General features: G+C 41.2%; 3 protein-coding genes across 3 annotated transcripts; 2 read left to right on the top strand and 1 right to left on the bottom strand.

Moving 5' to 3' along the window:
- Nucleotides 1–501: 501 nt before the first annotated feature.
- Nucleotides 502–7,932, top strand: dhcr24 (24-dehydrocholesterol reductase). The gene is made up of 9 exons (XM_047587550.1): nucleotides 502–870; nucleotides 1,423–1,578; nucleotides 2,809–2,914; nucleotides 3,376–3,494; nucleotides 4,694–4,957; nucleotides 5,031–5,174; nucleotides 6,428–6,625; nucleotides 6,725–6,903; nucleotides 6,985–7,932. Exons 1-9 carry the CDS (start codon nucleotides 640–642, stop codon nucleotides 7,136–7,138), a joined length of 1,551 nt encoding a protein of 516 aa, XP_047443506.1. The 5' UTR covers nucleotides 502–639; the 3' UTR covers nucleotides 7,139–7,932.
- Nucleotides 7,933–8,061: 129 nt separating this feature from the next.
- si:ch211-121a2.4 (transmembrane protein 205) lies at nucleotides 8,062–12,734 on the top strand. The gene is made up of 4 exons (XM_047587551.1): nucleotides 8,062–8,443; nucleotides 9,050–9,296; nucleotides 9,931–10,094; nucleotides 10,182–12,734. The coding sequence occupies exons 2-4, from the start codon at nucleotides 9,197–9,199 to the stop codon at nucleotides 10,482–10,484; spliced, it is 567 nt and encodes a 188-aa protein (XP_047443507.1). The 5' UTR covers nucleotides 8,062–8,443; nucleotides 9,050–9,196; the 3' UTR covers nucleotides 10,485–12,734.
- Nucleotides 12,735–13,944: 1,210 nt separating this feature from the next.
- LOC125009990 (UDP-N-acetylglucosamine/UDP-glucose/GDP-mannose transporter-like) lies at nucleotides 13,945–21,324 on the bottom strand. The gene is made up of 12 exons (XM_047588326.1): nucleotides 20,908–21,324; nucleotides 20,617–20,650; nucleotides 20,421–20,507; nucleotides 19,547–19,614; nucleotides 19,379–19,450; nucleotides 19,145–19,213; nucleotides 18,797–18,899; nucleotides 18,094–18,186; nucleotides 17,426–17,493; nucleotides 17,081–17,159; nucleotides 16,918–17,000; nucleotides 13,945–15,358 (listed from the first exon to the last, which is right to left on the bottom strand). Exons 1-12 carry the CDS (start codon nucleotides 21,015–21,017, stop codon nucleotides 15,253–15,255), a joined length of 972 nt encoding a protein of 323 aa, XP_047444282.1. The 5' UTR covers nucleotides 21,018–21,324; the 3' UTR covers nucleotides 13,945–15,252.
- Between the last annotated feature and the right edge of the window lie 1,701 nt (nucleotides 21,325–23,025).

Below are 23,025 nucleotides of genomic sequence, written 5' to 3' on the forward strand. Positions count from 1 at the left end.
ACTAAAGCAGAAGACTCATTGATTTACAGATTTCACTATCCACATATTTACTTTCACACAGAACAGTGACCTAATGAACCGGAATACACCTAAATAAGATGTCAGAATGATACAACACCAGAACAGTGCTCGAGGAATAATTCATGACCCAAATTCAGGCTGCAGGCCTAATACACTGACAACAAAAGAGTTATTAATGTAAACGATCCACCAAACGATCATTTCAGTTAATAATAAAGGGTGAAGAGGAGTTATGTGTGCTTAAGTTTGGAGTTTGACTGTAACTTGTAACACAGCCCTGAAACACGGTGCATGGTGTGACAGCCTGTGTGCTTTATGATTGGTTAAACCCCAGAAAGGCTACGTCTCTGGAATTCTCTACTGTCACGCAGTTGACCAATAAGATTGAGGCTTGTGGGGCTGACCCCGCCCCCACAGTGATATTGGACAATCGGTGTTAAGTAGAGGCGGAGCCGGTCTCCCTCCTGGTCCTGGTCCCTCCTACGTATCACAGTGAAGGGGTGATCAGGTTTTTTGGGGTTGGGATAGCCAGTACCTACATTTACATTTTCGCCTCCGCTGAGAGGGAAAGCAGATTCTTGCAGTTTGGGAAGTGAGCACACCGACACGTCTGCCACGATGGAGCCGCTGCTGTATTTAGGAGGTCTGGTCGTTATGTTCCTGCTGTGGATCAAAGTCAAAGGTCTAGATTACGTGATCGTTCACCAGAGGTGGATATTTGTGTGCCTATTCCTGCTGCCTCTCTCCGTTATATTCGATGTGTACTACTATTTGAGATCATGGCTCATCTTCAAGATGTGCTCTGCGCCCAAACTGCACGAGCAGCGCGTGCGAGACATCCAGAGACAGGTGAGCGGAGCGTCACCTTCTGGACGCGTGTGCGCGCACAGGTGTCTCCTCACCACCACTGAAACAATAAGCGCTGCTCCTGTTACATTGCATCTGTGCTAAAGTTTTAATGTCGGTGTTTCTGTCATGCAGAGGAATCCGTTTTGTTTGTGTGTGATGACAAAATGTTATTTGATCACATGTGTTCATGGTTTGCAAGGGATCATGGGTAAAATTTCACATAGTCTCCTGTGTTTAATGTGATTTTATGTGTCAATTTATGGATAACATAATTACACAGCATTTGTATTCTCGTTTTATATCAGTCAGTCATTCAAGGGCTTTTATATATTTAACTGTTTTTATGCAGCAAGACCACATCACACACTGCTCACACAATAGTTGCTATTTTGTGACGACAGGTTTCCATATAGCTGTCTTAGCAGAAAGTTATTGCTAGAAAAAACAGAGGAAGACCGCTTTCTTTAAAGCAGCAGTAGACGTGCATGCAGTTAATGTTTCCTTGTGTTGGATTGTGAGTGCTTTAACACCAGCTTTCTTGACACATTTCAGGTGCGTGAATGGATGAAGGATGGCCGTAAGACTCGGATGTGCACTGGTCGACCCGGCTGGCTCACCGTGTCTCTCAGAGTGGGGAAATACAAGAAAACCCACAAGAACATCACCATCAATATGATGGACATTCTGGAGGTGGACACAAAGAGGCAGGTAAGAGGAGGCAACTAACGCAACGCCACGTGTTTTGCATTTCAGTGGAAACTGGTTGAAAATCGCAATATGAGTGAGTTTTGGTTAAATCATTCAAGCATTTCCAGATAGATGGGTCTGTGACTGTAAAAGTGCCTTGAGTACCAATAGGCAGAAAAGTGCTATATAAAAGCAAGACCATTTACCATTACTTACACGTATGCTTGTAATGGAGGGAAGAGTAATATATTATTAGTATAAAGTAGTAAAAACATGTGCAAAGCCTTAGCTTCGAAAGTGTTATATCTAGATGGATCACAGTCATTTTTAATGTTCAGTTTTTCCAGTGTGTTTCCTGATATGAAACACACTGAGCTTCGTCGCTGTAAGTAAAAGATCGAATCTGGTTCTGATTTCATTTTAATTCATGACTGAAAGAACTAAACATCTACTTGATGGATTGAGATTAAATTTTCTCCAGAGGATGTATCATAAAGTCTTATGGTGTTATCTCTAGCTCCACCACATTGTTGATAGTGCAATCTAAACCACTAACTGCAAAAACATTGCCATGAAGCTTGGGAAATGTGTTTATGATCCCCTCAGGATGAAACATAGTAACTCCAGTGGTCCTTTAACCTTTGCTCTAGCGCCACCGTCATGTAACAGTTGAACTTGTCCACCACTTCCCTCCTGACTGAGAGTTAACAGGCAAATCGGTATGTTCATGGTTTCCAGAGGATGTATCCTAAAGTCTTCAGATTTTTTCCTCCAACTCTGCTAAATGTTTGTGAATTAAATGAAAACCATCAATAATGAAAACATTGAATCGATTGCTTTGAAGTGTGGGACACACATTCATGATCCCCTCACCCCCAGTTAAAGCTTTACTCTAGCGCCACCGTTGTGTAAAGAATTTATTTGTCCTGTAGGTTTTTAATCAGTGCTAGCAAACTTTATTAAGATTGCTAAGCATTAATCGTTGTTTTGTGTAACCTATGACTGCTGACGTCTGGAAACAGTGGAGAATCTAATGGTTAAAGCATGTACAATAACAGCAGAGTCCATGGTTCAACTCCTGGCCACTGTTGAACTCTGTTGCTTAATATCCTCCTATCTCCTGATGTTTATCACCAATCTGATGCTAACTGTGATCCCAGATCTTTAGCAATGAAGCACAATGTTATTATTGGAGAAAAAAAAAAATCATTGACTCAAATGGGACTTGTCTGATGGTGGATTGTTTTTTAGGTGGTGAGAGTTGAGCCACTGGCTAACATGGGTCAAGTGACCGCTCTCCTAAATTCCATTGGCTGGACTCTGCCGGTGCTGCCGGAGCTGGACGACCTCACTGTGGGTATGTCTTGTGTATTGTTAATTGTTGTTATGTTGTACTGTAAATAGCGTCATCTAGATTCTAGAGATAGAGAAGACCTCCACAGCTCCGGGATGCAGATCCTACATCTCTGCCATCAATCACTGCATCCTGTTTAGAGCCTCAGCGACTTCTGTAATTGTGTTAAGGGACTGATGTTGTAGCTCAAAAGATGGAACTGAGAGGAAATGGCTGCAGTGTTGGAAGCTCCCCTGGATTGGGTTTCATAATGGATTTCCTGATGCCATAAACTACGCATCAACAATCTAATGTTTTCCCATCAGGCCACGGTACATTCATTAATCCTGAGGTCCACACAGGCACAGATATACACTCTCACAACAGGATGGCGCTGCTATCTGCTCCTGTTTGCTTGCTGCTGTTCTCACCCAAGTAAAAATTCAATTACTACAGAATATGTTCTATACTCTCCCCTCTCTCAGGTGGCTTGGTGATGGGCACAGGCATCGAGTCCTCCTCCCACATTTATGGATTGTTTCAGCACATCTGTGTTGCATATGAACTGGTTCTAGCTGATGGCAGTTTAGTACGCTGCACTGAGGTGAGAAACGTGTGTGTGGTGTGTATGGGTAATATATATCTCAGTAAAGGGGCCTGTATCTTCAAATTCAGTGGGTTAGTATGCATCAGTAATGCTGCTTCTATTTCAGACATAAAATGATGACATTAAATCTAATTATGATGGGTAATTAACAGGCGCCTTAATTCAGGTAAATGCAGATATTATTATTTATCTCTTGGCCTGTTACAGTTGTCTGACTGTGCTGTTTTTATTGCACATGTCTGATTACTTTTTCAGGCTACAGTAACCGGATACTTCTGTGGGTGACGTCTCATATTAAGTCCTCGTCTCAGGGGTCCTGATCACGTTACTTGAGATCAAAAATTCCTTGAGGCTTGATTTAGACACAGACATGTGTTTTTAGTCAAATGTTAATATAGGACACTCCCCTGTGACCAAACATGAGTGAGGAACATTTGTTACACCCGTCTCCCCAACTCCTCGACTCATGTCTGACGTCAAGATAAAATTATTGATGGGACCATTTTTAACTTATTCCACGCATACTTAGATATTTTAGCTTTTTCTTAAAACTGACAAACACAAAGTGCAGATACACAGTTGTTGTCCTTCATCATACAGCAGAATGCATTTCTCAACCACAAAAACTATATTGGTTTAGCTTTTTCAGTGTCTTACAGTAGCTCTGCCATTAAGCAATAAAATACACATTTATGATGTGGAAAAATGGGCCATCCCATTTTCATACCGCTCTTCGTTTCCTGACGCCTGGTTGTCCACAAATAATTTTCTTGCCATACGTAGTTCAAACAGAACCTCGCTGTTGTTCAAACCGTGTGATACTGGTATGAAAACTGCGAAGCCAAAAATTAGCAACTTAAATATGTGCTCCTGCACATTGTTCTTCTTATATGACCCACAGACTGCGCACAATTCTAATTTTAGGGTTTTCCAAACAAAATATAATCAGTAGTATTTACTTTTTGTCTATATCCTTGATTCCAGTAGTCGATCAGTGCTGCCTGTGTGGCTTGTAACAGTAGTGTGTTTTATTATGGTCATGTCGAGTAGTCGGCTCATGAAAATATAAAGCGGTCACTGCTGTGAGGTTAGCTAATGTGAGAACATGCAAGTCAAATACCCTAACGTTAAAACCCCAAGGATCAAGACCACAGTCATTACCACAAGTGTGCCACAGTATGTCCTTATTCACACAGGAAGAGAACTCGGATCTGTTCCACGCCGTCCCGTGGTCATGTGGAACTCTGGGGTTCCTGGTGGCAGCTGAGATTAAAATAGTCCCGGCTAAACCCTGGGTGAAGCTACACTATAAGCCGGTCAGAGGACTGGAAAACATCTGTAAACACTTCACTGAAGCATCAGAGAACAAACAGAACACATTTGTGGAGGGAATCCAGTACTCTCTGGACACTGCTGTCATCATGACAGGGACCATGACTGACCATGCAGAGCCTGACAAGGTGAAGTATTTGTGAGCATTTCTCACACGTTTTTATCACATTTAACTTACCTTTTTTTCCTCTGTCCCACCAGATCAACAGGATCGGCCTGCACTTCAAACCCTGGTTCTTTAAGCACGTGGAGGGCTACCTGAAAGGAAACCGCACCGGAGTGGAATACATCCCTCTGAGGCAGTACTATCACAGACACACACGCAGCATCTTCTGGGAGCTTCAGGTACTCAACACCCACAAAGGATCCATGTTTCGGAGAGTCTGAAGAGCACATTAAAGAGCTGCACGCATCAGCCCAATTGTACCTTGTCATCATGTTACTTAGTTGTCTGCTCACTCTTCATAATGCTCTAATGCTCCTAATACTTTGTTCTCTTTCTCTCTCTCTCTCTCTCGTGCTCTCTCTCTCTCAGTTCCTACAAAGGGCTTAGCATCCTTTTTTTCTACACTACAGTAGATGGCGTGATGAATTATGCGTCTTATTGGTTTGACAGTTGTCTCATCTGTAGTGCCCATCACTGCTCCGTTCTTGAAAGGATTTTGTATGGTATTGACAGTTTGCTTATGACTGCCCTCTGGTGGAAGTTTAGATGATTTTGTTTCACTGATGAACACATGGATGGTTTTCAGTTATTGAGATATAGCTTTATTTTCTTAAGCATTTGCACTTTTATATTTCTATAGTTGTTCGCTAAGTGTACGGGAAAGCGAGGGTAGTCAGGAATTAGCTTGTCTGCTAATGACTGATTGATCTGCTGTGTCACAGAGGTGTCATCCTCTAAGTCAGTGCTTCCCAACCTCTCTTGAGCCACGGCACATATTTTCCCACGGCACACCACCAATTACAAATGTCACAAAAAGTATAAATAATGAAACAATGATCATCTACTGTCAGTTTACTCACAGTTTACTGTGCAATCTGCTTACATGGGTACCTCATGGTACACCTCTTTGAACCGTACCGTGCCACGGTTGCACTAACACCAGCCGTAGAATCTGGACTTTAGGGGGAAAATGTGTTTGGGCGTGGCTTAAGGCTTTTCCCCTGACACCAAGCATAATGAATTCGGCTTGGTTGGTCCCCTGGTCAAAGTAAATCAAAAGGAGAGAGAACTTGTATTCATTGTATTGTCTTGAGCTCCTTTGTTTGCTTTCTTCTAACCACTACTCATACCAGGAAATTTATCTGTGTCAGAACTTTCTCCAGGGCCCATTTCAGATTGAGTATTTCTTTGAAATCCAGGTTGGGAACCATTGGTCTACCCAGCAGTAGATCTACTACCCAGCAAAGACATTTCATTAAAACTACCTTATACAGTGTCTGTGAAACTGGAATCAGATGTTAATAATTACAACTCTTATCAAGGACTTTGCTGGTATTTGCTCCTAACTTCAAACCCAATGTGTATCACAAAGAACAGTTTTTACCAATTTGGAAACTGTATATCTGAGTGCACAACTGTGCCTTTTCTCCAGGATATTATTCCATTTGGAAACAACCCCGTGTTTCGCTGTTTTTTTGGGTGGATGGTTCCTCCTAAGATCTCCCTGCTGAAGCTCACTCAGGGAGAAACCATCAGACGTCTCTATGAACAGCACCACGTGGTCCAGGACATGCTGATCCCCATGAAGCATCTGCAGGCCGCCATCACACACTTCCATCAAGACATCAGTGTAAGAATCAAATATGGTTTGGCGTCCAGCATGTTCTCGGGGCACATAGTGTACATTGTGCTCTTGTTTGAATTCTCTAATTGGCTTTTGTCCTTTCAGGTTTACCCCCTGTGGCTGTGTCCATTCCTGTTGCCACCAGGCAGAGGGATGGTTCACCCTAAAGGACAAGAGGAGGAGCTGTACGTGGACATCGGAGCTTACGGGGAGCCTAAAGTCAAACATTTTGAAGCTAAAGCATCAACGCGTCAGCTGGAGAAGTTTGTCAGAGATGTGCATGGGTAAGTCACACAAATTAAATGTAGCAACCAAAACTATGGTGTGACATTTTTGTATTAACATACTGTGTTGTTGACTTACAGGTTCCAGATGCTCTATGCAGATGTGTACATGGACAAAGAGGAGTTTTGGGAGATGTTCGATGGACAGCTGTACCACAGACTAAGAGATGAGCTAGGTTGTAAGGAAGCCTTCCCAGAGGTTTACGAGAAAATCTGTAAATCTGCCCGACACTGACCTTCATCTCCTGTCTCTGCCCCGACCTCAGCCCTGTGTCAAAGTAACACCAAGACAGTGTCTGCAGCTTGGTGAAAGACACTAATTTTAGGACATTTCTACAAATAAATTAAAAAAAACAAAACATTGCTACATTTTCAGTAGTAGTGGTAGTTTTCTTTAGTCAATTATCTGGGGTTATGTTTTATCACGTTTAATCACGCTCTGGTTTCATGTGCTGCCTAACTCAAACCTTAAATGTAACTTGATGAGACTATATTGTACCAAATGTCTTATTTTTTACTTTTTTGAAAAAAAATGTATGTTGCCTCGTGAATCAGGCTTGTTGCAGTGCATCCTAGAGATATTTGATCAGTTTGGGATATAGTGAATTTGGATTTTCATGTTCTTGGGGTTTTTCCTAAACTGTTTTTGTGTTCGTGTGTGTGCGCGTGTGTCAGGCTGCATCCTGGTCTAGGTGGGTGCTACATGTCTAAGTAACATCTACACACTAATTCCAGTACCAAAAGTTTCCCAGCAGTTCCAACACTGCACTTGTCACAAGATAGTAAATGTTATTCACCTGTGGTTTTAATGTTGTGGCTGATCAGTGTATCTTGTTTCCCGAAGTGCCAGTGAAAGCATGATGAGCCGCACGCACTTTTTGTTTTACAAAAAAAAAAAAACATAATTTTGTCATGAACAAAAGTAAAATTGTAAATCCAAAAACTTTTATTTTGATATCAAATGGGAGCATATCTCCAGGACTGTGTAATGGTTGGATTAATTAATTAAAAATACTTTTCTGCAATCGAGTCAGTTTTCATTCTTTTGAGATATCACTAGTAATGGCACACATTTCTTTCTTAACCATTAACAAAAGTTTCCCTAGGCCTTACCCTAGCACTCATGTTAAAGTTCTGTCTGGTGGAGTCCAACACTTTGGTCCCCCATAGAGAAAGACACATCATCTCTGGACAGACAGCATCACAGCACGGACAAGTGTTACTACTGTACACAGATGTTTAATTGACCAGATTCTTCTTCTTGAAGCAGCGCTGAGATTTAGCCAGACAGTTGGGATGGGATTTATCACCTGAACCCGCAGGAATTACCGGAGGAACCAGTACGTATTAAGTATGCGCTGCTATAGCTGCAGGGGAAGTGTTTCCATAACACGTCCTGATCCAGAAGTTCCGCCTTCTCCTCCAGTCGGTGTGCGTGTGTCGTCGGACGACGGAGCTCCTGCAGCCGGTTACATGAAACTTCACGACTGAAACAGCTGCCACCCACAACCGGACCGTCGGCGGCGTTTAGGAAACACAGGTACGGTTTAACCAGTTTGTCTGTCATTAAAAATTGAGCACTAACGCCGCGCTGCCTCTTAAGATAGTAAAGATAAGGGTTGTTGAGGACGCGGAAACATAACTTACGGCAGTAGTTTTTGAGAGGAGTCCGAGTTAATATTAGCCGCTGGTAGCTAGTTCATGATAAGCGCCTTCTTTTCAGAGGTGACTTTGAACATTTGTTGCAGCCACTCGGTAAATCTTCAGCCGCCTCTGGTTGACGGTGGTGGTGACACAGCTGGTTTCTAGCTGGTAAACGTCGAGTTTTAGTTGCCGGGGTTAGCGCAAGGTGTTCCCTGGTTCCCTGGTGGGTGTAGCTTTAGTTTCCAGACCGGGGTCTCCACCTTAGCTACGGCCAGGACAGCGGACTAGTTTCCTTGACAACAGAGCGGAAGTTTCTGGACTATTTTGCTCAGAAATACGTGTTTCCCGTTTTATCGCCAAACAGACACTCGGTGAGCTGCCTCTCCTCCAATAACAGAAGGTGAAGCTTTTGTGGCCTGTTGTGACTGGGGACATAACTTCTTGCTTTCTTGAAACGCTGCCACAACCTCCTCATGTCGGTGCTGTGATTGCATGTTTGCAGAGACTCTGGAGTGGAGCATCTCCATATAAAAAGGGCAAGGCCGACCAGTGGTGCAGCAGGAAGAAAATCCTGCCCTTCTAGTTTGTGCTGTTCTGCAGACTACGGTGGAGGCCAGACCGAAGAGAAGGGAGAGGCTCAGGAGGAAGCATGCCGACTGACCAGGAGCCCACTTACACCGTGAAGCTGCTGCAACTGCTGCTGCTCTCCACCTACTGGGGAATGCAAATATGGGTCACCTTCATTTCAAGTTGGTACCATGCATATACACTCAACCGAAAAGTTATGCGAATGAAAGGTTTAGGATACAAAAAGTGTTGGTTCGTTGTTTTGTAGAATGCACAACTTGATCGAGGTGGTCTTTCGGTAGGGTCCTGACCATCCCCTAATATGACCTAGAGAATGGATCATGTTGTGTGTTCAATGTATCGCAGACTGCTTTCACATCTGTATTTACTGTTGTGCATCTGTGGTTTAATCCCTTTTTTCCATGGCTACATGCAGACTCTGCCTTTCTTCAAGTTTTACACAGATTAATATTGTCTGAATTAAGCTGCACACATGGTCTGCTTGTAGAGCTACGCCATTGACATGCCGGTCTGCCTGCTCTTCAGCAGTTACCGTATATTGTTAACTCAGAATGACCCCTTCTTGGACCTCGGTGCATTGAAACAGCTGAGCCTCTGGCCCGTGCTCCAGTCATGCTGCTACTGTGGTTGTATTGAACGTCATTTATAAAGTAGCATTTCTAATCCTAACATGTAGAAACAAACTAGACTATTAAAAGTGTGTGTATGTGTCAATAGCGGCTCATACAGTGCTTTGCATATTAATAGAAACTGTTGCATCCCCAGCACTGTTAAAGTGTTGTGATTTCTGCGCAGGCTTTGTGATGGACAGCCACCTGAACAGACACACCTATGGCTTCATTCAGAGTCGCCTTGTCCCTTTCTACCTCCACCTGGGTTCCGCCTGCGCCTTCTTTAACCTGACTATCTACGCCGTGTATCATCCCAGCGACATGCTGAATGACAGGGAAGCCTTTCAGGTGCGTTGATTGTTCCCTATCACCGCATTGCATCTCAGTTTTATATTTGAACTCTTCCTTGATTCCTGTTTGCACTCTTGCCGTCAGATCTTCATCTTCTTCGTGTCGGTGACCGTCGCGGCTGTGAACGCTCAGTGGTTCGGCCAAATGACGTCGGAGATAATGGCCGACATGCATCTTATCGAGCAGTCGTGCGGTCTGGGTCAGGACATCGGCCTGTCGTCTAACCGCGAAGCCTACGCCAAGCTGTGCGAGACGGACGTCAAATACAGACACCTGAGCAGCCGCCTGTGGCTGTACAGGCTGCTGTCCTCGCTGTGTAACCTGTGCTGCATAGGCTGCAACTTCTACAGTCTCTGCTACATGGCTGAGAACCTGGTCACACTGTAAAACTGACGCGCGGCAGCTGGACTGTTAAATTGTTACTGTCGAAAATCCAGAAACCCTTTTGTTTTGAAGCTGTAACTTATCTATTTAATTGATGCCTTTTTTCCGTCTGCCTATTGGGTATGTATTGAGTAAGCCTTGTTGCTTATTCGTCTGGGGGAATGATGAACGGAAACGGCCTCAATCTAGTGAGATGAATCTGTGCTTGAATCAGTGGCTACAGTTTGTACCTTCTCACCTACAGCGGCTGCCGGGAGGTTTCCCTTTACCACCACTACATACTTTACGGTAACACAAAACAGGTGGAATGTTTTTTAAAACTTAAGGAGTATCAGAGGTGGGGTCGGAGAAAGTATCCCAATGCACTGCACCTTTTTATATGCACCTAACAAAGGCACCTTTGGGAAGGGAACCACTCCCATGCTGCTCAGTCCTGCTCTTTCTGTTTGGGTGGAGTTGCTCACAGAGTCACAGGTTTGTCTGTCCTTACCTTAGGTCGCCTTACAAGCCCATGTGTGTGAAAGGTTACGCTATGTTTAGCTGCCCTCGCTGAACGGTTTCATCACTTTTACAGTCAGCACCGCTTTTAGCTCGTCAAGGGCACACTTGTGTTTGATTATTTTAGAATTACAATGAAATGGTCTTCGTAACTGTTGTATCGATCTGCAAATGAGCGGGGAGACAGCATCAGGTAGTCAGCAAGTAGAGTCTTGCTCTTGTTCCTCCTTTTATTAGTGCGTCACGACATTCTGTAGGTGGCCATGAAACCGTGGTGTGGCGGCTTTGATGATTTCAACAAACTCAAGGAGGACAAATTGTTGCAGATGCTGGTACAAGGGAATGTTTTCTGGGACGGTTAATCGTATTGATCGGACTCGCTTGAGTTGATGTGGCTCTGTTTAGACTAAACATCTGTAGTAGTAGTAGTAGTTTGGGCGTCGCAGTGAGACGGAGCAAATAATGAGATTCTGTGCAATAACTTTTGCATTCCTCGCAATCCACACAGATCCCACAAGATGTCACAGCCTACGCAGTGTGACTCTTGACAGCGGCACTTGTCACGATGTTTTTAATGTGGAAGGCCAGTGGGGGCTGTGCAGACATTCATTTTATCCTGCGTTTGTTTCTCTAGGACTTTTTCGTGTGTACACAGACTTGTGGCTCCGATGAGTCTGTATTGTTGAACCAGCAAACTTGTCCTCCAACATAGCGCATAAATATGACATCATAATACATTCTTGCTGCGCCAGAGCACGGCCTTCGGCTGCGGATCGAAGGGAAAACAACGCAAGAGTAGACTCACCGTGACCATTCGGTGCCCTGCAGTATAGTCTATTTAAAGACCTGAATGACGTCTCTGCATTCTATAGTGATCACTTAACGTCCGAGGGTGACCCCCATAAACGTTTTTACCTTACGGTGGGCTCCACACAATTTTATACTAGTGAAAGACTTTAAATCTACTGTAGATGTCTATAACTTGAATTCCTTGGATTTATTTAGCTTCAACAACCTGCAGCACACGAGTCTATTTCTGTTTAAACATGACCTGGCTGTGGGGGAAATACGCCGACATGAACCAAAGCCAAATTATTCTGTGTGCTTCACAGTTTTTAATCTTAGGTTGCATATCTTTAAATCGTTTCACATACTGAGCTCCGAGGGGCTGTGGTCAGTTACAAATTATTATTGTAATTTCTGCTCCTCCCTTCAGTTAGTGTGTTTCTGTTTTCTTCTGGTTTTTGTTTGTGCTGGTCTGTTTCACGCGTACTTGTAAACCTGAGTAAAAACACAATCAACACCAGCAGTTCCTTTTGTGTTAGAGGCAGTTGGGACTGAACGTGGATTCTGAATGTCTCCTCTCTTATTTCTTCGTTCAGGCTGTACTAATGAAGGTGCTTAATGTTGCCAAAAACAATGCAAACTGTATATGTGTACATGTATATAGTATTTTTCTTATGTTGCCTGAAAGCTCAGCAAGACCACTCAGTTCTGAATGCAAGTCATTTGATAGTTTCGTAAACAGACGTAAGAGGCTGTATTTGGATATTAAATTTTAAACATTAATTTGTGGATATTTATGGCAGTTTTCTTATTGATATGTTTATGATGATACGGTTGAGGTTAGAATGGGAATAGTTAAATACTGAGTGTAAATTAAGACCAGTATTGTCAGAGCTGAGCTGTTTATGGTGGTGGGCTTGAATCAAAGATGTTTCAACATGCGTTTTTGTATTAAAATATGTTTTCTATTAATGCTTCTCATCTTCCGCCTTTTTTATTGCATCAACCGTCAACGAATATGTAGAACTTGCTCAGGAAGTGTAAGTGTTTCTTGTGCTACAATAATGCATTTTCTATTTTTCCTCTGTGCTTCATGAAATGGGTTTAAAATGTACTGGACTGAGACCAAATTGATTAGTATTTTTTTTTCATGTGCTAAAACATTTCTAGACTTGGTGGTGCTATCAAAAAATGCAAACATTCCTTTACTATAGTCACATTGATTTCTACACATAATAGCTACTGTCAGATGCAAGGTAAGGGGGGAGGATTGACTCTAGTTTATACAGATTGGACAGAAGGGGGCGCCATTTCCTTTCAGTTATGGAGCTGTGTGGAAATACTATCATCACAGCATCTACAATTAAGTAAGTTTAATTGTATAATTTAGTTTAATTGAAGTCAAAAAGACTAAAATGGAGGTAGTGAATATTTAACAAGGATGGACCTGTTCACGTTACATCTTTATTACTTTTAAGTCAATTTGATTTCTGCTGCTCCTTTCTTTTTTTACCACTTCTACGTTCTCCCATCAAAATCACCTCATTTTCAATTTTCACATCAAAACTCTTGTCCATTAATGTTTGCCTGAATTCGCCTGAGTCCATGTTCTTTAAATTCATTCTACATAAGTCATGCAGCCCTCTTACCGCTCCTCCTGGTTGTTCTGAACATCTCACCAGCATCTAGACATGTGGGTCCTGTGCTCGTCTGCTACCTTCATCTATGGGGACTCTACGTCCAGTGATACGCATTTTATCATTATTAAATCATAGACTTTTACATTTCCCTGCTCCTTTTATTATTATTATTATTTTATTCATCATTGTTTTTATCCTTTTTTACTGCATGACATTTATGAGACATTCGTACTTTTGTATGCAGACTCAAAAGCCAAAGAGTTAAAGTGAATAATGGAAACTGTGATTTGTTTTTGTTTTGTTTTGTTAACTTTGGCACTGTAGTTATAACTCTTGCAAATCTTCTCGACCATAAAACAAAGCCCCTTTTCTTCTGCTGACATTTATTCAGCAGTTTTCTGGTAAATGTAAACCTAAAGGTAAATTGGGGAAAATGATGCATATCAATAAAAGCAGTAAGTCTTGCTTCCAAACTTTGGGCCTGTAGTGAAATGATTGGCAACCTGAACAACAACAACAACAAAAAAAAAGACATTAAGTCATGATAAGTTGTTTTCTTTTTTTTTTTTTCAATGTAAAAATACACCATCAGGTTTCAGCTACAAATCCATGGTTACTGTTTGACATGAGATCAGATCAAGCCACTCCACCTACAAATGAAGTTATACAAATAGTAATAAATATAAAAAAATGCTTTTTAAAAAAAGAAACTCATACCGGATTATTAAATGTTTAAATAACCAAGTTCCTTGTGAAGTACTTATAAAAACCTGAAACGTAACATTTCAGGAAAGTACGTTAATCTCAATACGAAGGATAATGAAATGTAACAGGAGGCGAGGCTGTTTATAGATGACACCTCAGTTAAAAGTGCGATAACGTGTCAAAAAAATAACAAAAACAAATGGACCCCCCCCATACAAGTAACAAACTGTAAGTACCGTTTGTTAAATCTGCATAGAGAGAACCAGGTTACAGCCATAGAGTCAACAACAAACATTCTGTAATACTGAGGGAGCAGAAATGTAAACTGTCATCTTTAAATTATCTCCCAAAACGGAGGCAGCAACATCATTTAAAGCCACAATCCTTGATGGAAACTTAACAGCCCACTGCCCGTCCACTTTGGTTGTCTGAAAGGATGAGGTTTGATCACTGTCACCACCAAGCTTATAACAGTGTTTGGGCTAAAATCAAAAGATATGTACCAGGATAAAAGACTGAAACAACAGAAAATGTCAGTGTCAGTGCATCTCGCTGTGCTCAGAAGGCACCTATAGTTACATTCCTTGTAAACAGCAAAACAGGAAAGGCAATAAGAAGAAGGATTGTGCCTTTAAAATAACCATTACTTAATATTCCCATGATTCGTCAGTACACACACACACACACACACACACACACACACACACACACACACACACACACACACACACACACACACACACACACACACACTTAAAACGGCTGATTAATCCAGCTGTTCACTCTCGTGTAACATAACATCACCCGACATTTAACTTTAAATGTTCTGTTTGTCTAAATACCTAGAAACGTTTTAATATAAATAGTATTGTTTTCATGTTCCCTTGTTCTCGATGCTCGCAAGCACAATATCAAAATACAAACACTTAAAAAGATAACACCGTCTAAAAGTCAACCTACAGACCCTGTGGAGGGTTGCGTAACCATGGCAGCAGCGGGAGAGGCAGGGCGACGATTCGGCTCCGCTTCCACATAAATGCACGCTGCCGTTCCCATGCCTACACAGCTGAAATACTCCATAAATAAAAGTCTAAAAATAGAATCGTTCATCAGCGTCAAAACGACAATATCCAGTGTCTCTGTCATACGACCACCTTGCCCTTGATGTCCAGCTTGGTGTTTTCGCTGGCTTTGCTGGACTGCTCCTCTGTGAGGGTGATGTACGAGTACACCAGGCTGCCAGCAATACTGCAACAACACAGACAGAGCAGCCACGTCAGTACGTCTGGACAAAAGGAGCTCAGTTAGCATCTGGATATAGCAGCATTTTTTTATTATAAGTAAAAGTAGATTTTTTAAAAGAAATCAGGTCGTAATGTAACCGTGTTATCGTTTATGTATCACAGCATTAAGGTGAACATGCTGGAGCGCATCACAGGCTGTAAAACTGGTCCTATTTCCTAACAAGATCCAGCACGTACGTATGAATTCCACTTGCTGTCTCAACAGAGGTTCACAGCGAAATCAAGAGCTCATGTAAAACTAATAGGCTACACTGTTTATATTCATTAACTGAATTATATATTCTGCTGAGGCTTTTCCAAGTTTACTTAACTGATTAAATGAACGCAGCTGAAGTTTTCTGAATGGGTTCGTTATTATGGGACAAATTAAAAAGTGGGCCCGATGACGGCTCCAAGTTATTGTAATACTTTATGAATGAATGTGAATCTAATTTCAAAGCAATCCATCCAATATTTGCCTAGATAATTTACTCCAAACCACAATTTGAAGCAAATGGCGCAAGAATAAACGTCAGCCATTCACCAAAGCCATTATTACGCAGTTGGTATGTTTGCATGGATTATGTTTCTTCTTCTGACTGACATCATTAAACACTGTTTACATGGATGCATGATACACATAACACTTGCATTTACATGCCACAGCACAGATTCACAGTCAGAATACAACTTTTTTTCAGTATATTAAAAGTGGTTCTGCCCACTGTACAGCTTTAAATCTGCCAGAAATGTAACAGAATATGTCTTTTTTCCCCACAATTTTCTAGACAACACTGAAGCCATTCTGTGAGCGACCAAAACAGACCCATGTTTTCAATTCCAACTGGTTTGAATAACTCATTCAAGGAAGCTGGAATCATGGGCAACTATGCGCAGAGAGAATCTATTTATTCCAGAGAGAAGCAATTGAACGATTACACGTTACCAGACAATAACAGAATATCAAAGATTTACTACAGCCCTCTTGATCTCATCAGGTCTGTTATGTGTGAGGTGGATACAGGAGGCATTTGTTGCCCTGACTGAGCTGATATTATTAGTGGAGAACTAGTGTCCACACTAAGCTTCAGACAACCATCAATGTCCCAATACAAATTTCTGTCCTGAAACGATACCTATGGATAGACAACATTATTAAGACGGATCTTACAGGGCCCATGAATATCTGAGTATCAACTATTTTAGTGGTCATCGGATGGTCGCTCAGTAGTGCAGCTAAAAACAAACAAAAATACGATAAAAAAGAAAAAAAGTTATTTAACTGGCTCAATCTCCTGTGTGACCGTTCAACATTAAATTTACAGAGTGGAATTCAGATCGTTATCGTGTCATGATTCAGCTCCACCTCCCTCGACAAGCAGTAGAGGGTTTGACTCAACTTGGCTGTCAGACAGGAAGTGTTCGTAGTGGCTGTATAAAACTGATAGTGGAAAGTACTTCAAAACAAAACAAAAAAAAAAACTACAGCCATAAACACATAAACACTGAACCTTGCGATCATACCTGATGTTTAAACCGATGAAGTTAGTCCATGAGAAAATGTAGTCTCCAATGAAAATCATCCCAATGTACGTCACCAAGACATTCTGCAAAACAGAGAAAGTATTAATGAAGCTGAGCGTTTCGTGTTACAGTGTGTTCAGCTTCACTGAATCCTGCAGCCCACCTTGATGCATCCCACAATCGTAGTTGTTAAAGCTGAGTTGTACTGAGTACAGAGCACAGTGGAATACATCAGGACAAACCTGAAAAATAATTTCATCATATTACAATATGCTGAAAGCATGTTCAAGCATGAAATCAGATTTCACAATGTTAATGCAACACGTTAGACAACAGGGTCACTGTGAACTTCACATCCAGCCCGGCACCAGCCAAGTATCTGGGCTGATACATTCTCTTCATATTCTAGATTTCTACTGATATAAAACCACAGACAGTGGTCGAACATTGTGGACAAAACACTATCTTGATTGCACATGACACACTTAAACTGTGTGCCAAATCTTACCCCATGATACACGAGAGGATAAACTGCGAGAGGAAAACTGCGTCCGACCAACCCTCATATTCCATCGCCTGGCGAGAGAATCGACAAAAATCCATTAGTGAAAAATGCACAAAGAGCAAATGAAAAGGGGCAAAGAAAGCCAAGGTATGTGATCTAATTATTTCCTTAAACTTTTTGCTTTTGGGTGTGTCACGTCAGGCTTTCAGTGAAAGACGGGAAATGAAATAAATAGTTCCAGGGAGCTGATGACAAGGACAGCAGCACAATTAACACAGACGCAGAAATGCAGCAGTGCATTTCCAAAAGCTTTATAAAGTAGTGGCCTGTATCTGTGCTGTGACCAGTCAGTTGAGAGAAGTCGTAGACGCTGCTGTAATAACTCTGCTAGGTGCATAATAGCATCTTTGTGCCTTCCTGGCTGCTGGGCCCCAGCTGGGCAAACCAGAAGGTCTCTGCCAATGCTAACCAAAAAGCTCATACTTAGAGCCCACACCCAAGCTTACACGTCGCTTCCCTTACTTTAATTCAGGATGAGAACTTGCAATAACTGCCCAGGAACAAACTACAAGACTTAAGCTTGATGGTTCAGCAAATAAAAAGACACGAATGGCTGTGAATAAACACAATTGGAGGTTTGAAAAGAATATTAGAAGAGCAGAAAAACTCACCTTCTGCATATCTCCAGTCACGTGAGCCAACAGCACAGTGGGAATTATCATAAATAATGCATTATAATACAATAATCCATATTTTCCTAACTCCTGAAAAAGAGGGAGCAGAGAAACAGAACAGAGGCAGTTATTCACAAGTGTTTCTGTGGATTCCTCACTAACTAGCATGCAGATGTCATACAAGACCAGCACACTACACCCGCACTGCCTAGAAGAGAAAGTATGCGTTTGTCTGTTTCTGCTTCACACCTTTCACTCGCCCACCCTCCCAATTTAGCTCAGTGCTAGCAGATGGTCCTCGACAAACTAAATCTGGACAGACTTCTCCCTCTGCTGTAATGTGAGAGCCGACTCGTCTGCTTGTGCGATATAAAAAAAAACAACCAAAACAAACTACAGACCATTACTGACTCAACACTTAAACAGTTAAAATCAAGGTAACTCCGCAAAACAATTGCAGCATGGCAGTAATTTAGAAATACCGCTGACTCGCAAAAACACATTTAAACCCCGATAATCGAATCAACTTTCCGAGGAGTGAAAAAAAAAAGTGACTCAAAGTATCTGCAAACACTGTGTTCCTTTAGGCCAGACATTGAAGGACAGTTTGGCTTCTCTACATTCACCAACATCAGCTCAATGCCAAAAACAACTTCTCCCCAACAATGCACACTATTCATCGGATGGTGCTGCCACATACCTTCGCATCTAATTTTTGTTTCACATAGGCTCCGTTGGCAGCAGTCAGAATGTCGTTCAGGAGAATGAACACGTAGCCTTGCAGGTCAAAGGATAAGTCGGAGCTACAAGCAGAGATGAGAGGGAACATTAGAAAGTGTCAAGAAAGTAAATAAGTGTTCCGTCAGTTTCAATCTAGCTCTGGGCAAGGTGTGTCTCGACAAGGATCCTTTAACTACAGCTGCGTCTAATGACCCTGAAGACAATGTCAGCTAAGTGTGGACATATATAAGGACGGGACAGTGCTTTGTAGTGAAGGTAATTCTGGTCTGGTTAACAGCCAGGACCACCTGGATGTAGCTGACCTTACCTCGCAGCTATAAACGCCCCAAGGATCATTGTAAATACTGTCAGCTGGACTGGCCTGGAGAACTTCTTCCTGCCAAAAGTCAAAGAGCAAAGCAATGAAATTCAATCTGACTGCTTTGTGCAGTCAATAAAAAAAAACCCATTACAGTACTAACAGAAAGGCTTGGCGCCGATCTCAACAAAAGGACCAGGAAATGGCTGGGGAAAGTAGGTTATCTGTAATGTGTCATCTTACTTGAGCAGAAATCCCTCTGCGAGCATAGTGAATAATATGGAGAACCTCCTGAGGACTGTAAACATCGGCAGACTGGGAGAAGGAAACAGAAATTACAATAGAACTGTATCAATGATTCATCACATTAAAAGCTCAACTTCTCTTTAACTCGTGGTTGAGAAAACTTACTTCAGCCTTTTGGTTCCGAATAAACCAGTGATTTGATTTCCCACATAGAGGAGAGGTAGAGGAAACGTCTACAAAAAAAAACAGGGAAGTACATTTAGGTTTTCCAAAAAAAGGCTCTGATAATTTAGAAAACTGATGAAATGTATCATCAGATTAGAGCTGAAACCATTTAAAGGCTCTATGATTGGCTGCAAGGCAGCGTTCAATGAAATCAAGAGCAAAGAGTATTTGTAGTAAACTGAACATAGTTGAGACATCTTGGCTTTTGGAAATCTGTTAGGGATGTTTTTCATTCAAAAACAAAGCGCCCGAAGTGGCAATGCTGTAAAGTAAATTTACTCTGTAAAGTAATCAACTTAAGTCAGATACTAAGACATTTTACTTATGCTCCATTATATTTGGACTTCACTTTATTAGTTAATTATTATCCTTTCTATTGCAGAACATAATTTATCTCCACAGTCGATAAGGACTTCAAAACACTGTCATGACATACTGAAAAATCTGCCTTTATATAATTAGTAAGCTACAACATGTAAACGCTGCTTGCATGTCAATGCATCAGTAATAACATGCATTATATGGTGGAGTCCAAGTAAAGTAACGCAAGACTTGGAGTAGTTTAATGCTGATATACTACTAATTATAAAGTACAAATGATTTAGGATTGCACTTAAATACAATATTTCCCTTTAAAAAAAAAAAAAAAAAATCTAAACGTAACAGAGCTTATCCGAGTGTGTCATGAGTACTTTATCCAACTTTGCTAATAAATACTTTGAGTAGAGTAGGGGTTGGAGGACCTTTACTGGAATAACGGAGTATTTGTAGATTGTGGAAGTTCTTGCTTCAACCAACCACAGGTGAGTCTCACCTTGCGAGGTATGCTCTCATCGAAGTCGGGGAAGGTGATCACCCTCGCAGCCTTGCCCACCCACAGCACAATCACCGTGGCCAACATCTGCACACACATTTGAGAGGAAATCAGTGGAGCTGGCTGGGTGTTAAAAAAAAAACGGCGTGTGCTTGGTTACAAAGAAGGGAGAGGAAAAAAAAAACGTCTAACTTACTTGTCCTATGCCGACACATATTGAAGAAGGAAACCTGAAAGAGATGTTGACTGTTAAAACCTCAGCGCATTGGAAATGGCTAACCTCATAAATTAACAATGAAAGGTTAATATTTATCTCCATAAAACGCGGAAGAATATTCAGCTGCCTTCTTTCTGCACTACAGGATTTACCCTCGTTGAGGCAGAAGTTGCTTTGGAGCTAATGAGCTCCGCTATCGAGCCGACCGCAGACAACTTCCAGTAGCTAGGTTAGCTAACATAGCAGCTGGGAACGAGTATAACACGTTACCTGTAGTTGGTGAGGACGCTTTTGTTCACCACGACGATCAGGAACGAGCTCAGACCGTAAAAACCGGCGGCAAACAGCTTCACGAACAGTGTCAGAGGTTTGTCCGCCATCCCCGACAAGTTCTCACTCCCCTCTGAGCGTCGGCTCTTCCCCTGCCATCACTTCACTGGAGCACGCGCACGCGCGCGCATGCACGCGCGACGGGGACGTCAACGTTTCACAACTTCCGCCTCGAGTGTCCCCCAAAAAAATGAGTTACTTTAATGTTGCTGAAATTGACTTCACCATGCGGATTACCGACCTAGCAAGCACTTGTGTAAGACGCGGAAAAGACAAACCGCATTATATATATGTGTGTATATAGGATTCGTAAAGAACGAGTCTGATGGAGATGTTATCTTATCCTGCAGCTTTACCATCTCCCCCAAACATTTAATCTATCGATGCATTTAAGGGATTGCACAACACTTCCTGGTTCTACCGCGACATGTGATCCGTTTATTCCTATCACAATTTAGGTGACACATTCATTCATTAGCTCAGTGGGGGTTATTCATACTGATGTAGGCTATTGCAGACATAGTGTAAGAAAAGGTGGAATGTGCCATGTTTATTATTCAACCACAAGATGGAGGCAAAACGCATGCTGAATGAAGGGAGCACAACTAAATCTGTGATCTCTTGATGTGTTACCATAATGCTTGAGACAAGGGGGTGCTGCTGTGGTCACTATCTAGCAGGAGGATTTCTATCTGTAGCGTAAATTAAAATCAGTCTAGCTGCCAGAGTTCAGAGTCCTGAGTGTTTCGTTATAAAGAAGGAAAAAACACAAGAACTATGTTGTCATAGTCGAAGGGGACATTTCTCAGAAGAAGACTTGTCCAAAACAAACAAAAAATACAATAGAATAGAAAGAAAGTGATTGTACGTGCAACTTAAATACGAACTCTAACCATATGCCAAAATCTTAATTTAGTGCAGATGGTTTACATGAATATCAAGAGGCTTCAACAATGGGCATGCTATTCTGTTGGTCAAGTCTGTTGGTCCAGAATAAAATAAACCAGACTGAACATTTATTGGATGGATGTTGTGAGAAATTCTGCAAATATATATATATATATATATAAATATAATAATAATTATTACATTATATATATATTATATATATAATTATATTATATATATATATATATATATATATATATATAAAAAAAAAAAAAAAGAAGTTTTTCATTATTGTTTTGAAAGACAATTATATTTTACATTTTTATGCATTCTAGTCCCTTCAGTGTGAATTAGAATAACTTGAGTAAATCCCTTATCTTTTCCTGGTGCCATCATTGAATGAAAATGTTTTTTTTTTTTTTTTTTTTTTTTTATTATTATACTGATTTATGACAAAATGCCTGAAACATAATGTAGAACATTTCCACCAGTCTCAGCTGCTTTTTGTGTTTAGCATGAATCATGAATTATTATATGTTTGAATGCACAGTGGTGTTGATCACAGTAAACATTTAACATCAGCATGAGCTGATCATCAGCATGTTAGCATGGTCACCGTGAGCATGTTGTGAACATTTAGCAAACAATTGAAACAATGAGAGATGAACTAATGAATCATGCAGACATAATTTCTCACAACCCTATGTGACATAAAACACTCCACAAGAAGCAACATTTTTATTTTTCTTGTGTCTGGTCGCTATAACAAACCATTCAATTTCACAAATTTCAGGCAAACACTCACGAATGTCTTTGACATCGTTGTTATTTCTACACATTCTGTTATTCTTTTTTTTTTTTTAAATCTCTTAAACTTTGATGCAAACAATCTTTGAAACGTCACACTGAAGTTTAAATCTACAAGAACTAATGTGACAGATAGTGATTAAGTTTATGTGAAACTGTGAAAATGTAAAATAAAATCTCCCGTTAAGGAAAGAAAAATTCAGAATTCTGTTTGTCTCATGTTGTTTATTATTTGTATACTTCTCACAAGGAAGCAACGCCGACAGCGCAGAAAAAACAACTGCCAGAAATGGAAAATAAAATAAAGCTACTAATAAAACACAGATGTTGGTTGGCATGCCACCTGTAAGACAAAAGGAGAAA

Source organism: Mugil cephalus, chromosome 6 (assembly GCF_022458985.1).
Source record: "Mugil cephalus isolate CIBA_MC_2020 chromosome 6, CIBA_Mcephalus_1.1, whole genome shotgun sequence".
NCBI classification, from domain to species: domain Eukaryota; kingdom Metazoa; phylum Chordata; class Actinopteri; order Mugiliformes; family Mugilidae; genus Mugil; species Mugil cephalus.